This window comes from Panthera leo, chromosome B1, assembly GCF_018350215.1.
Source record: "Panthera leo isolate Ple1 chromosome B1, P.leo_Ple1_pat1.1, whole genome shotgun sequence".
NCBI lineage: Eukaryota > Metazoa > Chordata > Mammalia > Carnivora > Felidae > Panthera > Panthera leo.
This window is the reverse complement of record NC_056682.1, coordinates 202,486,622-202,509,786: the sequence shown is the minus strand read 5'-3', so window position 1 is coordinate 202,509,786 and position 23,165 is coordinate 202,486,622. Positions and strand designations below refer to the sequence as shown.

The 23,165-nt window shown below is 59.6% G+C and overlaps 1 protein-coding gene across 6 annotated transcripts in view; it reads left to right on the top strand.

Moving 5' to 3' along the window:
- RGS12 (regulator of G protein signaling 12) overlaps positions 1 to 23,165 on the top strand; it is a 120,953-nt gene that overhangs the window by 41,291 nt on the left and 56,497 nt on the right. For all 6 annotated transcript variants that reach the window (XM_042937028.1, XM_042937027.1, XM_042937029.1 and 3 more), the window contains one exon: positions 23,043 to 23,064. In XM_042937028.1, coding sequence (XP_042792962.1) covers positions 23,043 to 23,064 — 22 coding nt within the window. The remainder of the gene's footprint in view (positions 1 to 23,042; positions 23,065 to 23,165) is intronic.

Sequence of the window (23,165 nt, the reverse complement as noted above, 5' to 3'; positions counted from 1 at the left end):
GCCTCACAAGAATCCCGAGGGAGGGCCTCTCGTCGCCCCCCTCTAAAGACAGCGTATCGATCCACAGACACCGAGTTCTTTTCTTTTATCCATATTCCTTAAAGAGGTGAATGGACTTGGCTGTCAGAGCGGTTTTAGGACCACAGAAAGGTGCAGAGCCCCCGACCCCCCCACCCCCCGTGACCCCGGCTGTTCCCCCCCCTCACCGGCGTGGCGCATGTCGGCCGATGGGCCGGGCGGACGTGTCCCTGTGAGGTTCACGGCTCGCGTCAGAGGCCGCTCTCCGTGCTCTCCGTTCTCGGGCTGTGGACAGGTGTGTGATGTCACGCCGCCTCCATCACAGTGTCACAGGCGGGGTTTCGCGGCCCTGAGAACCGCTGTGCTCCGCCTAGGCCGCCTCCGTTCTCCCTGGACCCGTGGCGGCCCCGACCCTTCTGCGGTTCACCGTGCGTTCGGCCTGGCGGTCTGCACAGGGGCCGTGGCACCGGCTGTCTTGTTCCGCCTCCCTTCAAACGCCGCCTGACCCGCAGGCTTTAGTCCCGTCGTGTCGTGCTGTGGCGTCTGTTGTGAGCGTCCCGGCCTCGCATCCGCCCCGCCGTGGACGGCCCCCCGCTGGGCAGCTGGAAACCTGCGCCCGGGGCCCCGTGGGCACATGCGGGAGGGAGGGCTTCCCAGGCATAGAATGCCGGTGATAGGCGTGGCCACGCGCCAGTCTCGGTGACCCTTCTCACGCAGGCTGGGGTCACCGGCGTGTGAGCCCGTCACCCCTCCTCTCCGCCCTTGGTGCTGGCGGGCTGGGAAGTTTCCATTTCGGTGAAATGGCGTCTGGTCTTACCCGGCATTTCACTGATGGTGCGTGAGGCCGAGTGGTCCGTGGGAGGCTCTTGGGCTGTCCGAGTTTTCTCCGTTTTGCATTAGCCTATTCATATCCTTTCCTAGTTTCAGATTTTGTATGTACGTATATGTGTGTGTGTGTGTGTGTGTGTGTGTGTGTGTGTGTGTGTGTGTATGTTCTGGACACGAGTCCTTTGTCAGTGAATGTTTTGGAAAAATCTTTGTGGCTTATTCCCACCTTTGTTCAGGATGTCCTTCGTTACACATATGTCTAATTCGTTACACATATGTCTAATTCACCCTTTTTAAGTGTCCAGTTCAGCGCCATTAAGAGCAGTCACGGCGTCAGGGCACCTGTGACTCGTAGTTTCTGCTCAGGTCATGACCTCACCGTTCGTTGGATCGAGCCCCATGTCAGACTCTGTGCTGACAGCACGGAGCCTGCTTGGGATTCTCTCTCTTTCCTTCTGCTCCTTCCCAGCTCTCTCTCTCTCTCTCTCTCCCTCTCTCTCAAAAGAAATAAACATTAAAAAAAGGACATTCACAGTGTTCTGTGGCCGTGCCCACCCTCCGTCCCCAGCACTGAAACTCTGTGCCCGTGAAACACTGGCTCCCCGCCCCCTCCCTTGGTCTCTGGAGCCCCACACTTTCCGTCTCTAGTGTTTCATGACACTGGGTCCTTGTGAAAATGGAATCACATGGGCTCTCTGCTTCCGGGTCTGGCGCGTTTCACTGAGCATAACGTCCTCCAGGCTTGTCCACGGCGTGGCAGGCGTCAAGACGTCCTTCCTTTTTATCCACGTGATCCGTCGTGTGGACATCGCACGTTGTGTTTATCCATCCCTCTGACGACGCGCACTTAGGTTTCTCCCACCGTTTGGCGCTGTGAACACGGTTATGCAAACATCTGTTTGGTTCTAGCTTAAAAATTAATTCTAAATAAGATAAGTTCTTACAGACTGATTGACAGTAAACTGGAACTAACAGGCCTCGGTTGATTGTTGCTTCAAGTAGTAGGTTCGTTTGTGTTTTGATGTGAAACCGGGATGCTTGAATGTTAGAGGCGTAAGGGGTCTTTGAAGCCGCCCTGTCTTCTAGGCTGGATGTGGGAGGGTCGTAAGAGTCTGGGGGTGGGTCACAGAGGCAGGAGCGGGGCGCAGCCTGGAGGCTGGAGCTGGGGGGGGGCACCTTGCCCGTGGTGTCGTGGTAACTGGGGGGCAGTGCAGGCCAGCAGGCCGCGTTTGGTCAGCAGCGGTCAGAAGTGGCTCCGGTGCGGCCCCTCGCTGGGTGGAAGGAGAGAGGTGAGTGTGCCGAGTGCGGGCCTTGTTCCGCTGTGTGTTCCGCTGTGTGTTCCCTGGGAGCCACACGGCTCCCAGGGAAGGGGGTCTCGGCGAAGCCCGCGTTCTCGGGTCAGCCTGTTGGCCAGCCGTTGGCTGCATTTTTCTGGGAGAAGGCTCGTGGGAGGGGCCTGAGCCTCCCAGGGGTGACAAGTGGCCCTAGCCCGGCTCGCGGTGGCAGCCCGCGGTCAGACCTCCAGGCTCCGTGGCTCCCGCTCACTTCTCCTCGCCCAAGAGAGAGCGCTGGGCCCTCCTGCCGCCCGCCGCCCGCGTGTGCACCAGTGTCTGCGCCCTTGATCGAGGGCAGCGGGCAGCGGGCAGCTCAGTCTTTGATCTCTGACCTTCAGGTCAGCTCCGCGAGGAGACCGTCGTGCTCTCTGTCTTACAGGTCAGGAAGCTGAGCCGCAGGGACTTCCAACAGCAGCTTCTAGGCCACGCTAGGCTGCAAAGCCGTGGTCTTTCTACCACGTGTGGGACCTCTCGCTTTTGTTAAAATGGTACATTTTAGCATAGGAGACATAGGAGTGAATCTTTGCTAAGTTTGTTTTTTTTTTGTTTTTTTTTGTTTTTTGCCTAAAGGTTTCAAAATGTACAAGCTGCAAATACCTTTCTTGAACACTCATCGCTGGTCACCTGTTTCTAAGGGAAGCTTGTTGAACACACTGTCTCTCTGTAGTTCTCTTTGTTACTCTTTAGCGGGTGTCCTCAGCAGCCTGGGAGACCGTCCCCGACCTCTTGGTCCTCGCACCCTCGCACGGTCCCCTCCCCAGAGGCACCGGCTTTCACGTCAGCCTTCAGGTGGTGCCTGATCATCCTGGGCCTCTCAGAACATTCTCTTCTCACTGCACCCCGCCAGGGGCCCCTGCCCCCCCGGCCACCAGCAGCCCCGCTCCTCTGTGTAAGTCCTGTCTCGCGTCCTCATCCGGGACACCAGCAGCTCGGATTGGGTTCCCCGGAGGGAGACTCAGGTGGAGAGCTCTGCAGGCCTGGGGACCCACGTCAACTGGGGTGATGAAACAGTACGCGTGTGAGTCAGTCCGAATGAGTGGCGACTACATAAAATGAGAATAGCTGTTTTGTTTTTTTGTTTGGTTTAAAATGTAGACGAGTAAATCACAGCGTGGCCACGAGTGTGAGCGCTGGGAGGTGAGTGGACTGCAAGCCCCAGGGGATGTCAGTGCTCAGGAAGAGGGTGAAGGTGTGGTTCGTCCTTGATTTTCAAGAGAGGGAGGGAAAGAGAGAGAATCCCAAACAGACCCCGCACTGTCGGCACAGAGCCCGACGCGGGGCCTGGACCCACAAAACCGCGAGATCGTGACCTGAGCCAAAACCAGGAGTTGAACTCTTAACCAGCTGAGCCACCCTCATGCCCCAAGAACATCGCTTTTATTTTTTATTAAAAAAAATTTTTTTTGAGAGAGAGAGAGAGTGAGAGCAGGGGAGGAACGGAGAGAGAGGGAGACACAGAATCGGAAGCAGGCTCCAGGCTCCGAGCCGTCAGCACAGAGCCCGACGCGGGGCTTGAACTCACAGACTGCGAGATCATGACCTGAGCCGAAGTCAGACGTTCAACTGACTGAGTCACCCAGGCGCCCCAAGAACACCGATTTTAAATGAATCAGATATACCAGTTAAAAAGAAAAGATTGTCAGACTGCATGTAAAATCTGATTATTTTCTTTACTAGAGACACATCCAAAAGTTAAGGACACAGAAAGCAAACAAAAAACTGGAAAAGGACACACTGAGCAGTACTAATCAGAACAGTGGCAGTCGCATTAATGCCAGCGGGGCCTTTCGGGCAAAAAGCATCCCTAGAGCTAAAAAGGGAGCCTTCAGAATCGTAAGAGGCAGTGAGAAGTTCTCATCCTGAAGTTTGTATGCATTCAGTAACATGGTCTCAACGTACCTAAAGCAAAAATGGGTAGAAGCAGGAGAAGGAGTGGACTAATTGACACGGCGGGAGGTTTTTTACACTCCCTGCCTCGCAACTGGCGGCTGGAGCAGGAGAACAAAGTCTGGAAGAGAGAGGATCTGAGCGGCACGACTCCCAACTTGGCCTCCCGGACGGACGTGCGGCATTGCACCCGATGGCCCGCTCTCTACCCCTCCTGGACCGTTTGAACGTTGAGCGCGTGCTGGGCCATAAAGCCGGTCTGCGTAGGCGCGGAGGACTCTCCAACAGTGTGTCCTGTGCCACAGCCAGCGTACTAGAAACCAGCGGCGAGCGGGTGGTGCCCGTGCATGTGGGAGAACGCGACCCGTCGCTCCAAGGAGAGTCACTGTGGGGGTCGGGAGTGACGCTGCGGGCCTCCCCTCTGACCCGTGGCGTGCGGGTACGGGGTGCCCACGGCGACGTTTGTGGTGTCACGATGCCCGTACGAGAAGGGAAGGGAAGTGGAAAGTCGTCTGGGGGTGAGAAGAAGAGCTGTAAAAACGTCACGCGGGAAGGGGAAGCTGGCAGAAATGAGGGCAGAAGCAGAAGTCGGTGACACAGAAATCAACAGACTAAACGGGCAGAGGAATACACGAAGAGGGGTTACTTCCCAGCTCAATTTATGAGGCCCCTGAACCTTGACCCCCAAACCTGATGCGGACTGAGAGGAGAAGAGAGGAGAGGAGAGGGGAGGAGGGGGAGGGGAGGAGGGGGGAGGGTGGGGAGGGGAGGAGGGGGAGGGGAGGAGGGGGAGGAGAGGAGGGGGGAGGGTGGGGGGGAGGGGAGGAGAGGGGAGGGAGGGGAGGAGGTAGGAGGGGGAAGGGAGGAGGGGGAGGGGGGAGGAGAGGAGGGGGAGGGGAGGAGAGGAGGGGGAGGGGAGGAGAGGGGAGGAGGGGGAGGATAGGAGGGGGGAGGATGGGGAGGAGGGGGAGGGGAGGAGGGGGAGGGGAGGGGGGAGGAGGGGGAGGGGGAGGAGGGGGAAGGGAGGAGGGAGAGAGGAGGGGGAGGGGAGGAGAGGGGAGGAGGGGGAGGGGAGGAGAGGGGAGGAGGGGGAGGGGAGGAGAGGGGAGGAGGGGGAGGATAGGAGGGGGGAGGATGGGGAGGAGGGGGAGGGGAGGGGGGAGGAGGGGGAGGGGAGGGGGGAGGAGGGGGAGGAGAGGAGGGGGAGGAGGGGGAGGGGAGGAGAGGGGAGGAGGAGGGGGGAGGGGGAGGAGGGGGAAGGGAGGAGGGAGAGAGGAGGGGGAGGGGAGGAGAGGGGAGGAGGGGGAGGGGAGGAGAGGGGAGGAGGGGGAGGGGAGGAGAGGGGAGGAGGGGGAGGATAGGAGGGGGAAGATGGGGAGGAGGGGGAGGGGAGGAGGGGGAGGGGAGGGGGGAGGAGGGGGAGGAGAGGAGGGGGAGGAGGGGGAGGGGAGGAGAGGGGAGGAGGAGGGGGGGAGGGGGAGAAGGTATAATTTACCACAGTAACAGAGTAAAGTGGAAAAATGATATATCCTCTCAACAGAAGCAGGGAAAGCATTTGGTAAAAGTCGGCATCCGTTCATGGGAAAAACAAGAACAAAGCAAAACAAAACTTAGCAAAATAGGCATTACAGGGAACTTCCTTACCTGATGAGGTCATAAAAAGTCCCCATAGCGGGCAGCACACTTAAGCTTTCCCCTCGAGATCGAAGCAAGAGAAGGATGGATGCTGTTACCATTTTGTTCAAATGTTTCTTGCCAGTCTGAGTTTACTAAGAGAGTAAAAACAATCGATATTTAACGGCCACAAAGGAAGGACGAAAATGTTCTCCTCAGGGGCGGCTGGGTGGCTCGGTCAGCCAAGTGTCCGCCTCTCGATTTTGGCTCAGGTCATGATCTCCTGATTTCATGGGTTCAAGCCCCACATTGGGCTCTGCTGACGGTGTGGAGCCTGCTTGGGACTCACTCTCTCTCTCTCTCTCTCTCTCTCTCTCTCTCTCTCCCCCTCTCTCTCTGCCCCCAGCCCCCGCTCATGCTGTCTCTGTTTCTCTCAAAATAAATAAACTTAAAGAAGTTTTTTTAGAGAAAATGTTGTTCTCACATGATATGGTATTCATAGGAAATCTAAAAGAATCTAGAGGTTAATTATTAAAATTAATGAATACCTAGCAAGGTTGCTGGGTATAGTCAGTATACAATAATCAGTTGTGGGTATGGTTAGAAAATAGCATATAGATTCAGTGCAATTTTTCAAGTCTATTTCTTTTGGACAGAGACGGAGCTAGCGTGAGTGGGGGAGGGGCGGAGAGAGGGCGAGAGAGAGAATCCCAAGCAGGGTCTGTGCTGTCAGCACAGAGCCTGACGAGGGGCTCAAACCCACGAAACTGAGATCAGGACCGGAGCCAGAACAGAGTCGGACGCTCACCCGACTGAGCCCCCAGGCGCCCCGTAGCAGCCCGGATATTCTTGAAGGAGAATAGGTAGGAGGAGGTCCGCCATTTGCCGTCGAAACGTGTTATAGTGGAAGCAACTCCAAACAGGGTCCGTGTTGGCCCTCCTCCGTAGGAGGAGGGCGTGCATAGAGGTAGATCCCGTGCCCGTGGACGTGGGCTGTGTGCAGAGCAGGGCCGAGTGTGGTCTTTTCAGTGGTGCTGGCATAAGAGATCCACGCGGGAAAAGAAAGAAAGAAAGAAGGTCCTCGTGCCCTACGAACACAGCTCAATCCAGCTATAACGCGGAGGGCAGCACAAGAGCATTACCTGAGGGCAGTGCGGGCTCACAGCCTCATGGTGTTGGGGCGTGAGCCATAGAGGCCAAGGCTGATGCTGAGGCCCGGAGAATGTCAGGGCCCTTCATGCGTGCAGATACACCACTGCTAGATTACGGGGGAGGGGGGTGGGGGGAGGCCCCACCAGAAGAGTGGGCAGGAGATTCAGGCGGGTGTTTCACCAGACGACGGCCTGATGGCACGTCACACGGGAGAAGGTTTCCAGCCCTGTTCACCATCAGGGAGGTGCAGTTACGGCCGTGGTGAGGTCAACACCCCGGGAGGGCTGCAGTGAGGACTGACGTGTCAGCAGGAACCGGGCCGGGGCTGTGCAGGTGAGCCCTCGAGAGGAGGCTGGACAGGAGCCGGGCGCGTGGAGGCAGGGGCGGGGGGCCTGTCCTCCGAGCGGGGAGAGGAGTTACTGACAGATGGCGGGAAGGGGGCAAGGTCCTGGTGGGGGGGGGACGGTCAGGGAATGAGTCAGGCTATAGGAATGTCAGAGGGGAGTCTTGTATGTTTTTGAAAAGGTGCCCGTTTTAGTCTTGACCGTGGCGGACGGTCACCGAGGAGGCAGTGGCCTGAGAGGCGGGTCACGGAGAAAACAGCCGGCACTGTTGGCCCAGCGTGGACAGCGGGGACGTCTCCGCCCTCTAGGTGTTTAGGCAGGTGTTTAGGTTTTTAGGAAGTGGACCGACGGTGTTGGCGTTTGTGAGACAGTCCCAAGATGACCGGTGACCCAGGAAGTTTTATATGGCACAGAATGTGCAAGACTGCGTGTGTGACAGGGGGTGAGCGTGTGGGGTCCGCAGAGCGCGTGGGGAAGGTGCTCGTCCAGCACGGCGGTGACAGTTGTCGTGGTGGGGCTTGGACGTGGCCCGCGAGCCCCCAGGGCACAGGTCAGTGGAGAAAGGTGGCTCTGGGACCGTCGGTTCCTGTGATTTGGTGCAGGCATGGCAGGAAGGCTCCTGGACTGAGCTGCTTGGCCAGGGCCCAGGGAGGGGCTCGAGGGTCAGTAGGGTGAAGAAGAAGGACTTGGGGCACCCGGTGTGAGGCATGTGGTACTGGGACATCCTGGAAGGAGGCATGGTGGCCGCGGCACATCGGTGGCAAGGTGATGGCGGTGGGGGAGCTGGAATAGGTTTGTGGGCCAGAGATGGGCCCCTCTCAGGAGGAAATGTTCACAGTCCCCCAACGTGTGGGGCCCGCACACGAAGGTCTCGAGACAGGCACAGCTGCCCTGGGGACAGAAGGGAGGGAGGGAGGGCCAGCCTGAGACTTGGGTGTTATTCTAAGTGTGGTGGAAGCTTCTGGCGAAACTCACAACAGGGAGCTGAGGGAGAGAGGGGCGTGGCGTGTGGCAGGGCAGGAGGGACGGGGCCCAGCCTTGCTCTAGCTCTCAGGAGCTCCGGGGGCTTCAGGAGGAAGCCCCTAAGTGTCTGAGTGACAGGAGAACACGGGGGTGGGACCCTGCAGGAGCCCTGGGAGCTGGGGCACAGGAGAGGGGAGGGATCTGGGCCGGGCAGAAAGGCCGTGGTGAGGGCTGGAGTCGGCACCCCGTGGCCCTCAGGCCATGGGCTTGTCCTGTGAGTAAAGCTTTATTGGGGACAGTGGCAGAGTTGGGTGGTGCAGACAGTGACCCACAGACTGGATGTTTATTCTCGAGCAAGCTGGCTGCACCCTAGTGACAGCCACGGTGCCCAAGCTCGCTGTGGCCCCGGGAGGGGAGGGGACCTGGCTGCTCTTCAGTTCATGGCCTTTCTAGACGAGGCCCCTGCTGAGCCAGGCCCACCTGCCCTGCTGCCCCTGGGGCCTCTCTGGCTGGAGCCAGAGCCCCGCAGGGAGCTCCCCGCCGCTCCTTCTGGCTCTCACAACACCCCGGCCCCACCGCACTCCCCCGGGAGCACTGTGCTGGGGGGAAGGCCGCTGGCAGAGGGCCCAGCTGTGGTTAGCAGGGACTGGCAGTTCAGGGCCTGGACAGCAGGGGGCGCCGAGGCCACGCATTTTCCTCCCAACTTGTCCAGACTTCTCCGTGGGGGGTGGGGCGTGGGGGGTGGGAGCGGCCCCTGCACCTGAGGCTGGGCTGCTGTCTGCGCTCATCTCCCTCTGCCACGCTTGAACCTGTAGAGGAGTGCGTGTGTTCCCTCTGGGTCCAGCCGTGCCCGGGATGGGCGGAAGACCAGGGAAGGCATGACGGGTCCGGGGCATTTAGGGGACGATGCCCCTCGCCCTCCCGAGACTGGCTTGGGGCTGCGGCAGGAACCAGTGAGAGGCACCTGGGGAGGCGGCGGCCGCTGCAAGGGGATCCAGGATACGGGAGGAGCTCTTTGGTGGGCTCGTTCGCCAGAATTTTCTAGGTGGCCGGGTCTAGAGAACGAGGCTCCTCTCTGCCTGGCTTGCCGGTGTTCCCCCCGGGATGCCCGCTGCTTCCCCCCCCCCCCACCATCTGTGTGCTCTGGCCGGACCCTCCCCGGACATGCTCCCTGAGCTGCCCCGACCCAGCCCCCCACGGGCCCTCTGCTGCCGTCCCCGAGTGCTTGCACTGCGTTCTCAGCTCAGGACAGACCCCTGGGCAGGCTCGGGCAGAGGGCACAAAGGCCCTCTGGGCTCCCTCCAGCCCGGTGACGCGCCTGTAGCTGCTTGCTACCTGCTTCCTGTTGTCTGGCTTCCTGGGCCAGAGCACCCTCCCCCACGGCCCGCAGCTCTCCCGCTGGGGTGGACCGGCAGTGCCGGCAGCTCACGCGGCCGGGCAGGCCTGGGGTTGGGGGCCAAGGACGGCTCCGACCTCAGCTGGCCCTCTCCCCACTGCCTCTGGGCAGCTCCCTGTCCTGCCGAGCCCAAGCCCGTGCAGTGCCAGGCCACACCGCCACTGCCACCCGGCGTTTCCCGTCGTGCCCAGACCCACGCTTGGTCTTATTAGGGGCTAGTCCCCAGTTGGCCGTGAGTCAGCACGCTCGTCAGAATAGGGAGGATGCGATGGCGGGCGTGTTTGGCGCCCTGCGGGAGCCCTTGGACACTTTGACAGCCAGGAACCCCTCCTTTCCCCCGGAGGTGAGCCGGGCTCTGGGGGCCGAGGGCACCGTGCGGCACGGGCGGGCGTTGTCCCCAGGCTCTTGCCCCCGTCCCCTCCCTCTCCTTGCCCTGCGGACGGCAGAGAAGGGCAGGCTGACAGCAAACGGGGAGACACAGAAGGCCCCAAAGGGACACGAGAGCGCGTGCCGTGTGGAGCCGGATGGCGGCGGGCGGCTGTGTGGGCCACACGCGACGGCCACATGCACGAGTGGGGGTCAGCTTCCTCTGGTGGGGTATGGGCGCTTCCGTCTGAGGCGGTGAGAGTGAGAACAGGTCCGGCACCCGAGCGGCGGCGTGCACGACTCGGCACCCGGGTGCTGGGTTTCGGGATCTGCCACGTGCCCTGGGGTGTGGCCTACCAGTCCCGCGGTCCGGCTCCGGTCTCCGGTGGTCTCCGGTGGTCGCTGGTGGTCGTCCCGGGTCTGGCAGGCCTTCCGGGCCCGGGTGCTGCTGGCCTGCACTCTGGCCTGGAGGCCACTGTCCTCTCCCCAAACCTACAAGTAGTACAGGCCCCTGGGAGATCAGTGAGGACGATAACCTGGTCACAGAGTCACCGGCTGGCCTGGCCACCTATGAAAACCTCCCAGTGTGTTTTCTCTGAAAGTGTGTGTGCATGTGTGCGTGTGTGCACATGTATGGGTGCACATGTATGGGTGTGTGTGCACGTGTGTGCACACATATATAGGTGTGTGTACACGTGTGGGTGCATGGGTGCACATGTATGGGTGCACGTGTATGGGTGTGTGCACACGTATGGGTGCATGGGTGCATGTGTGTGCATGTACGAGTGTGCATGTGTGCACATGTATGGGTGCACGTGTATGGGTGCGTGTGTGCATGCGTCTGTGCGTGCACACGTATGGGGTGTGAGTGTGCGTGTTGGAGGGTGACATCAGGGCATGCGTGTCCGGCTTGGGGGGTGGCGTGTGGCCTGTACCCACTGGGCCGGGCCAGATCCTGTCTCAGCCTTGCCAGCCTGCGGTCTGTACCACACGGTGCTCTGGGCGCGGCTTCTTCTCTCTTCCCGGCCGCCAGGGGAAGGAGGTGGGCTTGCCGGCCTTGTCTGCCAGACTTGATTTATACCCAGGAAAGGCGACTCATCCGTGTGCCCGCGGGGCCTGTTTGCAGGCCGTGGCCCCCGCTTTCCCTCACACTGGCTGGCTGGCCTGCTTGGGAAAGACGATGAGTCCTGCTCTTATGGCCCGGAGAACAGGTGGAGTGGGCAGGCCGTGGCACTTGGACATGAGGCCCCTCCGGGCTTGGCGGGGCAACCGCGGGAGCCCAGGAAACCCTGGGTGGGGGGGTTGGAGGGCGCTCTCTCGGCCGAGGCTCATCCCCCGCCCCGCCCCATGCAGCAGGGGGGAGGTGGGGCAGCCCGGGGCGCCCCTGCCCACCTCCTGGGGGCCCGGGCTGAAGGCCGCTGCTCCCGTCCCCCCGTCTCACTGGGACCCCCTTCCCGTAGTCCTGGGTGGTGCCGTCTCCCTCGCGGGCCCCGGCGGCTCCTGTGCGCCGAGCCAGGCGCTTCCTGCACTCGGTGGTGGTGTGGACGGTCTTGGAGGCTTCTGCCCCTTCCTAGCCCTGTGCTGTCGGTTCATACTTTTATTGCGTGTGGATCTCTAGAGAAAAGCAGTCTGAAGAAGCTTGGGCTGATGCCCATGGTCTGTAAGATTCTCACCTCTCGGGCAGGTCTTGTACAGTCGTGCATGAAACACAGAGTCACGTGCTCCGTGTTATGGATTCTCCGTACCGCACGCTTACGCAGGGAATGCTCCCGTCTCTCCCACGGAAAAGCAAAAGTAAGGATGGGCTCCGCATGGTCAGTGTGGCCGGCTGATGGCCCGACCCCAAACCTGAGGGCCAGCATCCCAGCCTCTTGGCCCTTTGGGCATCGCGTTTGCTTCCCGGGGTCGGCTCCGATCTGACGGTCCAGGGTGAGCTGAGTGCTGGAGCCCGTGCACGTGAGACCCTACCTCCAGGGCTGTAGAGTTTTGGCAGTGAAGAAGCACTTTGTGGTGAGCACTTCACCCTGGAGTCTCCAGAACGTTGACGGGTAATTTTGCAGTGGTACCTAGGTTCTAGAACCCGTGTCTTATTTCTTTTCTGCCCCCTGTGCGTACGAGGACCCGCCGCGGTTCCCTCGCTTTGAGGTTGTGTCAGGCGTCTGAAGGCAGACAAGGCAGACAGAACAGCGATAGATGCCCGAGACGGGTTTTAGGAACGCGGCCGATTCCTCAGGTTGGCACCACACAGACTCGTGCATATGGAGGCTTATAATAGAACCGTCAGCAACTGTAATTAAGGCTGTGAACTGCGCCACGCTGCTAAAAAAAACAAATTCTCTGCAGCTGTTGGACTGACTGAGAATTACCCCTATCAGCTCAAGTTTGATTCTTCTGATTTGGTGGAGGAAATACTTGAAAAATGATCTCACAGCGTGACTTATGTAAACGGCCTTTTTTTTTTTTTTTTTTTTTTTAATCTGAGACAATTGAGATGGAGTCTGAATCCCTGGCAAACCACAGCTTCCTGCAGTGTCCTGTTGCCATGGGTTACAAGGAGAGCCAAGTGGAACTTCATCTGAAATGTCTTTAAACTTCCCTGGCATGCACAGGCTTGCTACTGGGTCAAATCGTATAGTTTAGATCTGCGTGCCTGGTGTGGGGCAGAAGTCTTCTTGTCTGAAGATGAATCTGGGCAAAGCGTTGTCCAAGGAAACACACATTTTAAGCGATCAGCAGGTAAGTTTCTTGTCATTTGGCAGAATTCTTCTAAGACAACTTGGCATCTCAGTTATTGCTTTGTTTTCAGACTATTCAGCAAATGGTAGATTTTCAGGGTAAACTTTGAAAGCTCTTCTCGTGCCTCCATCATGGAGCTGAATGTGAGTCCTGTGGCGGCGAATGCCCGGCTCTGGGACCACAGGACACCCGGAGCGAGGCTGGGCGGTGGGTCGGTCGCGGGGGGTCCAGCTCAGCCCCCGGGGCACCCCGGCTGCTCGCGCCGTAAGTCAGCCCCACGGAGAGCAGCAGCGATCTTGTCCTTCCCGCGGTAATTCTAACAGCTTTTAAAGAGGAGCGAGGGAGCTAATTTGGGGGAAGTATTAAGTTTCAACCGGATTATCCAAATCTATCATCTTCTTTAAATTACTATTTTGTATCTAATATTTTTAAATGTAACGAACTGATTTTGCTTCATACGTGTACATAGGGAATCACTGATAATCCTATTGAATGATTGATTATTATCTGAGCTTATAAAGTTGAACTTACTAGGAAACTTTTTCAAAAAAGGTTTGGGGAGCCAGGCAAAAGGAAGGTTTGAGATTGAAAAAAAAGAATAATTTTTATTTTCCTCTTGTGGCTGTGCTGTGTTGATGTAAATGTCACTGATTGCAGGGTACCAGTTTTAAATTCGTTCTTTTCTGAGGGCTGTTTCATTTTGCGGTTTTCGTGATATCTAAGTAGAACCTCAGGGCGGCGGCTGCAGGCGAGCCGGTTCAGAGGTGACCGGTTTGGGGGTGAAATGCAGGGAAAGGGGGCTTCATCCTCCCTTTTAAATGGAAGCTAGAAATAGGTCAGCTGGGTCGGTCCGGGAGGAACCTTACGCGGTCGGTGCACGTTTTCATCTATTTTAAAACCACGCAGTGTGTAGTCTGAAAAGCCCAGGCACTACTAAAGCTCACCGGAGAGGGTGGGGGGGTGGCTTTGATGTTTACGGGCGTGCCTGCCGCGTGGCCGCCCCCGGCTGTCCTGGTGCAGAAACGCCGATGTGTTCCTAGGACCCTGTTCCTCGTCCTTGATGGAAAAGTGCATTTGGGGTGTACCGTGTCCTTAATGGACCGATCAACCAGTTAGTTACCCACACATACCCGTGCACCACGCTCTCATCTCAGTGATCCATAAAGGCAAGTTTTAGGAAATGTTGGCTTTTATGCCGGGTGAGAAGAAAGGTCTCTAAAAAGCTGCCTTTGTACTTGCCCGTATAAATGATTTGGATCCCTTTTGCAATTTTTGCAAGTGCTCAAACTGGCAAATAAGTTGTTCGCGTGAGTGTGTTAAAATCTGGGCGTGCGGGTTGTATTTTAAGCAACAGAAAATGCGCAGCTCTCTCCTCCCCGGGGCCGAGGGTGGTATCAGAAGGTGGTGGGCGAGTGGTGGGGGCACCGCAGCTCTTTCTGGCTCAGAGTGGGCCCGTGGGGAAGAGGGCAGAAGGAGGGCCACTGCGAGGGGGCGATCCTGCAGCCACGCGGTGTGAAGGGGGTAAACTCGGGGGCACCGTGTGGGAAGGCTGGCTCCACACCTCACCAGCTCTGCTGTCTTAGCGCCTCTAATTGCTGGTCTGTAAGCGGGGTGCCCGGGGAGGCCAGCCTCCATCCGCAGCGCACGTGGGCTCCGTGAGCGCGGCGTGCCTCTCGTGAGCGCCTTTTATCCGGAGGCGGAGGGCTATTTCCCACGGCCGTTGGAGCACAAAGGAGAGCCGGTGGGCGCTGACCCTGAAAAAGTGTGAGGCTCCCACCGGCCGCATGAGCAGATCACAGTTTTCCCGTCGTTCACGAAGTGAAGTTCAGCATAAGTAGACTTTGCACGTGTGGGTATGCGCCTCTGTCACAACAAAGCGAGCCATCAGCCCCGACCACGTCGGGGTGGGCGTGAGCGGTGGGTGCTGGTGAGGTGCGGTGGGGGGAGACACGGAGACCCACAGCCTAGAAGGAACGCGAACTGTCACAAGAAGAAAGCTTCGACAAGCTTCCCGCGTGGACCCGTCACCCCACCGCCGCTGTGGCCCTTCTCGGGGCCGGGCCGTCCGGGAGGAGTGACGGGATCCGTGCCCGGCCCCGCCAGGCTTCCACGCTGATGGGCAGGGCTGCGCGGGAGGTTAGTCACCCTTGCGGCTCGTCCTCCCCTGCCCGCTCATAAAGTACAGATGGCACTGGGCTGTGCTCGGCCGAGGTCTGTGGTTCCGTGGCCTGGAAGCATGTCTCGTGTCACAGATGCGTTGTGAGGTCTGTCTGCCCAGGCAGCTGCCTTCAGGCTGCTAGAGTATGAGAGAAAGAACCTTCCAGAGACCAAGGGGTTTCCACCTCTCCGTGCACTGAGCCCCGTGCAAGATTGGAAACAGGAAGGGCTGCGCTGGGAAGACAGAGTCCCGTGTTCTGTTGAAGGCGCTCGGGGCGGCGGTGGGGGCGGCCACGCTCAGGGCTCCACTTGGCCGTGACAGTGCCCGGTGGCAGGTGCGTGGAGGGCGAGCCAGCCCCGCAGAAAGGCCTGGACAGGCTGGAGGAAGACAGACCCCGGCGGTGAGGAGGGCCGCCCCGGGTTTGCTCCTGGGGAGGTGCAGGCAGGGGGAGGAAGGGAGAGCGGGCCACACAGGCAGGGCCGGCCGCAGCTCTGGCAGCCGGGTCTTCCTTCCCCCTGTCGCAGACCAGGACTCTGTCCCGGTCCCCTCGCAGGCCCACCGGGTGGGCAGCGGAGGCGGTGAGGGGCGACCCGAGAGCAGGGGCGGGGTCCCCTCGGCCCGGGCCGGCGCACCTGGGGGGCTGAGCGGGCCCCGGAGGCAGTGTCGGGGTGCGGCCACGGGCCCGGCTGCCAGGGTGGCCGTGGGACGGGAGCGAGCGCGCAGGCCTGCCCTTCTGTGGGCCGACGCCCGGCTGGCTCGATTGTTTTGCCTTTGCCTGGGTTTTTCCTTCTTTAGCTCAGGCGAGCGGGCTGGTGCTCAGTGCCTGTCTCCGCTCTTGGCCTGTGCCACTCGCGGGGGGACGCGGGCTCCATCCTCTGCGCGGGGCCGGCCCTGCTGGGCTGTCTGTCCCTCAGCGCGCGTTTGCCTCGCCCCAGACCTCCTTGGACCCTGACGGCGAGTGGAGGGGGGGGCCGCAGCTGCGTGGGGGCGGTCTGCGTGTATCCCACTCAGTGGCTGCACAGTCTTCTCTCACTTTCTGAGGCTCTGATTCTGGCCATCTGTGTGAGAAGACCTCCCGGTACGTGTGAGGGAGACTCGAGCTTCTGTCTGCACGTCCTCCCCTCCCTTCTGTGAAGACGTCGGTCGCCTTGAACTGGCAGCTGGGTGACCTGCTGACCGTGTGCCCTGGCTGCTGCCGCCCTCGGTCCTGGGGTGCAGCCGGCACGCGGGCTCCTTTCTCCGTGATCCCGAGAGGGGCGCCTGCCACCCTCCATCCCAGAACCACCCGTCGGTCGTGCTGGTCATCCTGACCGGCTTTCCCGGGGACCCCGGTTACCCCAGGACCCCGCCCCCTGGCTTCTCTCCCCAGGTGCCTCCGAGCGACAGCCCTCCAGCCTGTCGCGGCAGCAGGGACCCCGCTGCTCCCAGCTCCCTCTGGATGTGCAGGAGGCGGGTAGGGAGTAGCGTTCCAGTCGGGCTTCTCCCTCGGTGTCCCCTGCCCTTCGCTCTGGCCATCCCTCGAGCCCCCTGTCACCAAAGCCCGAGGACTCAGCCCTTCAAGTGTGTCCCTGCGTCCTTACTTCCTCGCCCCCACCTCGCTCTCTTGCCTGCAGCCCTGGGGGTGCGCGCTCTGCCCTGCGTGAGCCCGTCTCCAGCCCGAGGGGACACCGCGCGTGCCCTTCTCCACGCCACGTGCTCCCATAGCACTTGGCTTGCCCAGGCAGCGGGGACGTGACGTCGACTTGCCGAGGCAGCGGGGACATGACGTCTTGGGTTCACCTCCAGCCCCCAGCATAAGCACCTGGGGGCGGGGCTGCCCGTTCTGGGTGTGCGGCCGTGCCACACGCACCCGCGTGTGCAGGAGGCGTTCAGTGAGTGCAGGCGACCTTAGCGGGATCCCCCCCCCCCACTCCCAGGCCCTGCCTGACCCTGAGGGTGGGGCTGCCGGGGCCGATGGAGCTAGCCCGGGAGGATGGAAGGACGCACGGACGGCTCCAGCTTGAGGCTCCGCTCCGCTCCGTTGGGTGGAGGTTTGGGAACCCCCTGAGGCATCTCGGCCTTGATGAGAAAGAGCTTCCCTGGGGTTGGGCCTCGGCTTCGCCCGAGAGCGGGGCTTGGATTCCGGTCTCCAGCGTGTACCTGCGTGTCCCAGTCCCGCAGAAGGAGCTCCTCGGGGACGGTGTCTGTCTGAGAGCCAGACTGAGCGCTGCCGCCCCCACAGAGCATTCCAGAGAGGCGAGTTTCCCTCCGCTTCGCTGGCCGTGCTGTCCTGTCGGCCTGCTGAGTCGTGGCCGTCTTCCCAGACCCTCTGCCGCCTCCCACCCCGTCTCCCTTAAGCCGGGCCGGCCGGCCACGAGGGGGGATTTGCAGTCTTCAGTCAGCAGTAAGGTCGGAGGGTTTCTGTGCGAGGCCGGATGTGCACGCCGGATCAATCCGCTAGCCTGAGCGTGGAGCCCGCGTGCCGCTCGCTCGTCAGGGTTTTTGCAAAAGGAACTATGTCAGGCTCCACCAAGTGCTTGACAGGAATATTCGCTCTTGAGTCCCTGGGAGGATGCTGTCGTTGTGGGTTTGGCCTCAGTTGGTCTCTTGTGATTTCATTGGAGGCCGAAGAAGCCTTTGGGTCGCGCACACCTGTGCATACGTGCCCACGCGCAAACACACGTGCATATCAGGACCCGCACACGGGATGTGCGTGCACACACGTGGCTCTGAGGCACACTTTAGAGAGAGAGGCCCGGGTTCAGCCGCGAGCCGACTGAAGGTCCCCCACTGCTGCAGCGCCTCTCCCCGTCGGGCCGCACAAACTGTGGTGTGCCGTGCCGTGATGGCTGCGCCCTCGCCCTCGCCCATGACTGTGTCCAGCTGTCCTGTTTGTCACCCGAGTGCCTGTGCCGTGTGTCATCCCTGTCTCCTAGGTCACAGAACTTCTTTACCGTGAACGTGATAGTTTGAACCTTAGAAATTGTGCACACCCCCCCGCCCGCCTTTATGTGAGCTTTCTGCCCAGGTGTCTCTTGGTGGAACCTGCTGGAAAGCCGTAGTGTGTGTGTGTGGGGGGGGGGGGTGTGCTTGCGTGCTCACGTGTGTGAGCACGGAGAGGGCGGGGTTGGGATGGAACGCCATGGAATCCTCGCGAGGGGATGCGCTCCGAGCCTGGCCCTTTCGCCAGGCCGCTGCGAGGTCTGTGGGAGGTCACACAGGCGTCTCGCCACCGAGGGACCTGGGGGCCGGCCTGCAGGGGCCGACGTGGAGGCTGTGCGGGCCCACTCAGGAGCCTGGCGAGGAGGGCCTCCCTGACAAGGTGCAGGTGGGCTGGCCAGGGGAGGGGACAGCAGGGGCTGGGGGCTTCCCACAGCGGCTCTCAGAGTCAGGGAGACACGGCAGGACCCGCGCGCGCACACGTGCAACTCTGAGGCCGGGCTCGCGCACAGCATAGATCCGGGAAGCTCTTGGGTTTCACGTTTTCCTGTCCATCTTACGTCGTCGTCGTCATCCGCACCCGTGGCTGGTGGCCACTGACCTGACCTGATAACGCCGAGGGTCGTGGCTGGGTGTGAAGACGTCTGGGCCCTCGGAGCTGAGTCAGGGCATGAGCCCAACAGGCCCCACACGCGCCTGCTCTCCTCTGCACTCGGCCCGGCGAGGGTTCACTTAAAACGGAAATGATCAAGTTTTTAAAAAGTCACATAAACATATATTAGATGCAAGGAGACTTGTTCAATTCCTCGGGGTTTTCGTTATTTGGGTTATTTACATTCTCTCTGTATTCAGAACATTTGGTGCCTTTGGGCAGCTTGCAGCCCTGGTCTCTTCTTTAGGACTCAGATACGACCAGGTGTCTAACGCTTTTTGTGTCTAAGACGGGCAATTTTGTCAGTGACTCAACGTGAAAAACGGATGTTATTGTGTGTTACTATAGATCACAGTGATTTGGAAATGATATAGTTTAAAGCTTGCAGGCTCAACCTTGGTAAAGGCTAGACTCATCATCCAGTATGCTTCGTGTAAATGGTCTAAAACTGGCACACCATTAATTCCAAATGAAATATCCATGGAATGTGTGTGGTCCAGACACATTCCCTGCTGGGAATAAACGTGATTTCTACTGAACCATCGGGCTTACGAGACTGACCCGAGGAGTGGAGATTGTTTGAACTTAAACCACGTATCTCAAATACTTCGTAAGTCTCTTTAAAACAGACTGAATTCCAGTCTTGCAGGAGTGTGCTGGAACTCTTTAGAGCTATACGATTACGGCACAGCGCTCGGAAAAGTGCTGACTTACCGGGACCTTTCTTCCCTGGAAGCTTGGTTTTTACGATTCTGCTTCTTTTGTAAGGATCACATGTAGGCATGGGAATTTGGGAAGAACCCAAAAATGCGGGCAAATGAAATCAACTTCTTAACACAAATTGTACAGAACAAACATTAGGAATGTTAAGTTGTAATTCGTAAAAATGTTTACGGTGGCCCGGGGTCTCCGTACGCCGAGAAATCGGGAAAGCCTGACTTTCAGTCACACTGAGCAGCTGGCTTCCCCTTTTGTGGGAGCTGCTCTCTGGGAATGTTCTGTGGGAGTTTCTGAAGCTTTGCCATTTGGGACTGCTCCCCCCTCCAGCGGCCAGGATGTGCTAAAAAAAAAAAAAATGCACTCCAGGCTTTAAAAGGGTAGCAGGGGTCAGAATCGGACGTGTCATGGTCCTGAGGCAAATAGAAATGATTTGGGGGTTCCCCGTCTTTCCCACTGCCCCATTGTTGGCAGGTTGTCTGCCTAGGCCTCCCCACCCCCTCCCACAATGCGGAGCGCTGAGTGCTGTGCCCTGTGCTCCCCACAGGGCACCTCCCAGACTCCTCCCCGCTGGCACCTGTCGCCGTGGGCAGGCCGCTTCACCTCTTTCGGCTCTCCCCGCTGTTGGAGCGAAGGCCCCTGATCCGTGCTCGGCCTGCTCCCGTGTCCACGTCAGGGGCTGAGGACTTGGGGTGCCGAGTGGGGATCGGCTGACGTAATGGCCCAGCTCTGCCCCTCCCTGGTGGTGTGTGCTTACAAGTAGAATAAACATTGGACAGTAAACAGAAGAGTTAGGTTAATGGTAATTGTACATTATTTACAAATTAAATAATGTGGTCAGGAAAAGTCGTCACCTGTTTCTCCGAAATGTGGGGTGGGCGGGGGACATCTGTGACCTCTGAGCCCTTACAGGCCCCTCCGGGAGGACCCTCAGCACACAGAGCCCACGAGCCCCCGGCTTTCCAGACGCCTAGAACTTTCCTTAGCATTTTAAACTTGGAAAGTACTCTTTGGGCACAGCTCCCCAAACTGGGGAAAGGGAAGGAAACACACGTTTGAGGCCGTGGCTCAGAGATGCTGAGTCCCTCCCGGAGCCTGGTGAACAAGGGTGACGCACGGAGTGCCCGAGCCCCTCTCCCGGAGGACGTGCGCGAGGGGCGCCCGAGGGGGTGGCTCTCCAGGCTGGATGGAGGGTGCGCACCCGCAGGACAGCGCTCCTTTCTGACTTTGCTGGCCCGTGTCCAGGCTGGCACCCCCAGGCACCCCCGTGGCACCCCATGGCACCCTCCCGGCCGGTCTGGCCTCTGAGCTGCCACAAGTGTGACCTTTTCCGGGGCTGTCTTCCAATTCCCAGATTTTCTTTTCAGCCCTACCACTGCTAATCTCTGCACCGAGCGTCGCGTTTCAACGAGTGCAGTTTCATCGTGAGCATCTCGTCAAGGGTTACTGGTCACGTCTGCCACCTCGCTTCCTCTTTCCTCCGTCACCACTTTGATACACGATTTCATCTTTATTCGACGTTCTGTGTCAGAGCCTCCCAGCATCTGAGGATCTGCTAGTTGTTTCGGGGAGCTCTTTCTCCTCATGGGTTCTTCCCTTGGGTTTGGGGGGATTCTTGAGTTGTGAGCTTTTACTGGGGCAGGCTCACTTTTTGGAACTCCTGTGGGCCTCAGTTGGGCCGCTCTCCTCCCAGGCGGTTTGGGAGCTGGCCGTCTTTGCCCAGGAGTCCCGGGGCGTGTGGCCTGCGCCCTGCACTCGATGCCCGGCCCGCCCCTCGGTCCCGCCTAGTGGCTCCTTTGCTGTTTACGGAGCAGCAGTATGTTGAAAGCATGTCTGTGTCTATACCGTCTGCACAATTTTTCTGTAAATCTAAAATTATTCTGGAAAAAGAGTATATATTTTTTAAGTGCATTTATTTATTTTGGGAGCAGGGGAGGGGCAGAGACGGGGGGAGAGAGAATCCCAAGCAGGCTTCACGCCGTGGGTACGACCCTGGGATCGTGACCTGAGCCGAAACCCAGTCGGATGCCCAACCGACTGAGCCCCCAGGAGCCCCTAAAATACACTTCTGTGAAAAGCACGTTGGTTGAGCTTTACCTGGATCCGTGCGCACTGCCCTGCGACGCTCCGTGACGCCCCTCTCTTGTCCGACCTCCTTCCGCCTCTTCTGGCTTCGGGGACGTGCCTCGAGTTCATTTTGGGGCTGGGCGTAGAGATTGTAGCGCACGTCAGAACTTACTTTCCATCAGCCATGGCCTTCATATTTCTGAGGTTTACGTTTCAGGATTCGTTTTTCCAGTATTATTATCGATAGCATTTCCGACGTTATGTGTGGCCTTGTGGGTTTTCTTCTCATAATCTCAAGGGAATAATTTGACTTTATGACGTGGTTGCTGGTGCTTTACCGTGAGTACAAAGGACGGCTTTCCGCGGTGTGTCGGCCTGGGAAGGGGGCTTGTGTGAGGAAGGTCACGCCCTTGGGGGGCGAGGGCTGACGGCCCAGGCCGGTTTGCCAGAGTCCGCGCTCGCCTGCCCGTCTGGCAAGATGGACGCGTAAAAACCGGACACACAACGGTGTGTGGTTTTACTATTGGAAACGTACCGATAAGGTGCCAGGATACAGTTCTGGGGCGTTTCTGCCCCAGGACCCGCGATGGTTTGAAACAGCAAGAAGCCCCTGTTCCAAAACCATCAGGACGTGGCTTCCCCGGGCTGTCAGAGGACAGGCCCTTTTTCTGGGGCAGAAGGCCATCCGTCCCTTAGCTGGGCCCTCAAGCCTTCCAGGTCTGAGACCCACGAGGTGAGGGGCTCAGAATGGGAGGGGGTCCCCCATCTTGCACGCGGGTTGGGGGGTGAGGTTTCGGGGGGCCTGGCGCTGGGGATGGGCCGTCAGCCGCGCCTTTGGCAAGAGCTTCCTCGAGTCCCGCGCTCGGGTCTCGGCTGCCTCTGCGGAGAGGACCCGAGTGCAAGTCTGTCTCTGCGCTGGGCTCCCAGGACTGAGCCAGGGAGGGCGGCGGCCGCTACTGAGAGGAGCGTGCGCGGCCTTCATCCTGCCGCGGAACCCGAGCTGCGGGGTTTGGTCCCGCGCGTGGTGGAGGCCGGGGGAGGCCCAGCACCAGTGCCGTCGGGCCTGGCCTGCACCTGCTCTCCAGAGCTGGGCCCCTGCTGTGACCGGGACGTCCCACAGGGTTGTAGGGTGTCCCCGCGGGCTCCTCGGTCCCGCCCTCGTCGGCTCCTTCCGGCTTCCGGTGGGCGCGCGCCCGGATCCTGTCCTTCCTCAGCTGCTCCTCCCGCCTCCCTCCTTCCCCGCCTGCCTGCATCTCCCCAGAGCCCTCCTCCGACGGGCCCGTTCTGTTCATCCGACCGCCTGTCCTTCCGGGACCCCCCCTCACAGCCTCCTGCTGCCTTCCTACCGGCCTGTTCTGCCCTTGCCCGACTCGTCGGGTCTTTTCCCCGGTGCCTTTGAGCGGCCCCCCTCCTCTCCTCCGCTCTCACCCCCTGCGGGCGCCCTCCTGGCCCCTGCCGTGCCGTCACCCGGGCACCTGTCACCGTCACCGGGAGGGGCCCGGTCCCCGCGGCAAGCGGAGGTGCCAGAGCGGCCTGGCGCGGGCCGGTGTGGCTTGTGGGCGATGCACACCGACGGGCTCCCAAACCGGGTTTCTCCAACGTGTTATTAATGATGCCAGACGTGCCGGGATTTGTTGTTTTCGAATGAAAAGGATGATGACTTCCGCAGAGCCCCGTGTCCCCGGCCTGCCCGGCTTGGGCGGGGTTCACCCAGGAAGTGGGAGCAGAGCTCCTGACTCACTGAGGTGTCTGGTCGTCCTCGGACGCCCACACTGGGAGCCGGGAGCCCCTCCGGAGGACCTGGCGGCTTGTTCCTCAGACGACAGGCCTGCTGTTGCCCGACTTGGTCATGAGGCTTCATTAACTCATGTCTCTCTCTCTTTTCTTTCAGTCTGCAACTGTATCTGATGGTGGTAAGTCACAATTTCTGATGTATATTTTTATTATTTTTATCGAGTGTTTGTTCACATTGTGAAAGTGTATTTGCCATTGATTCACTCAGAAGAGATGTTTT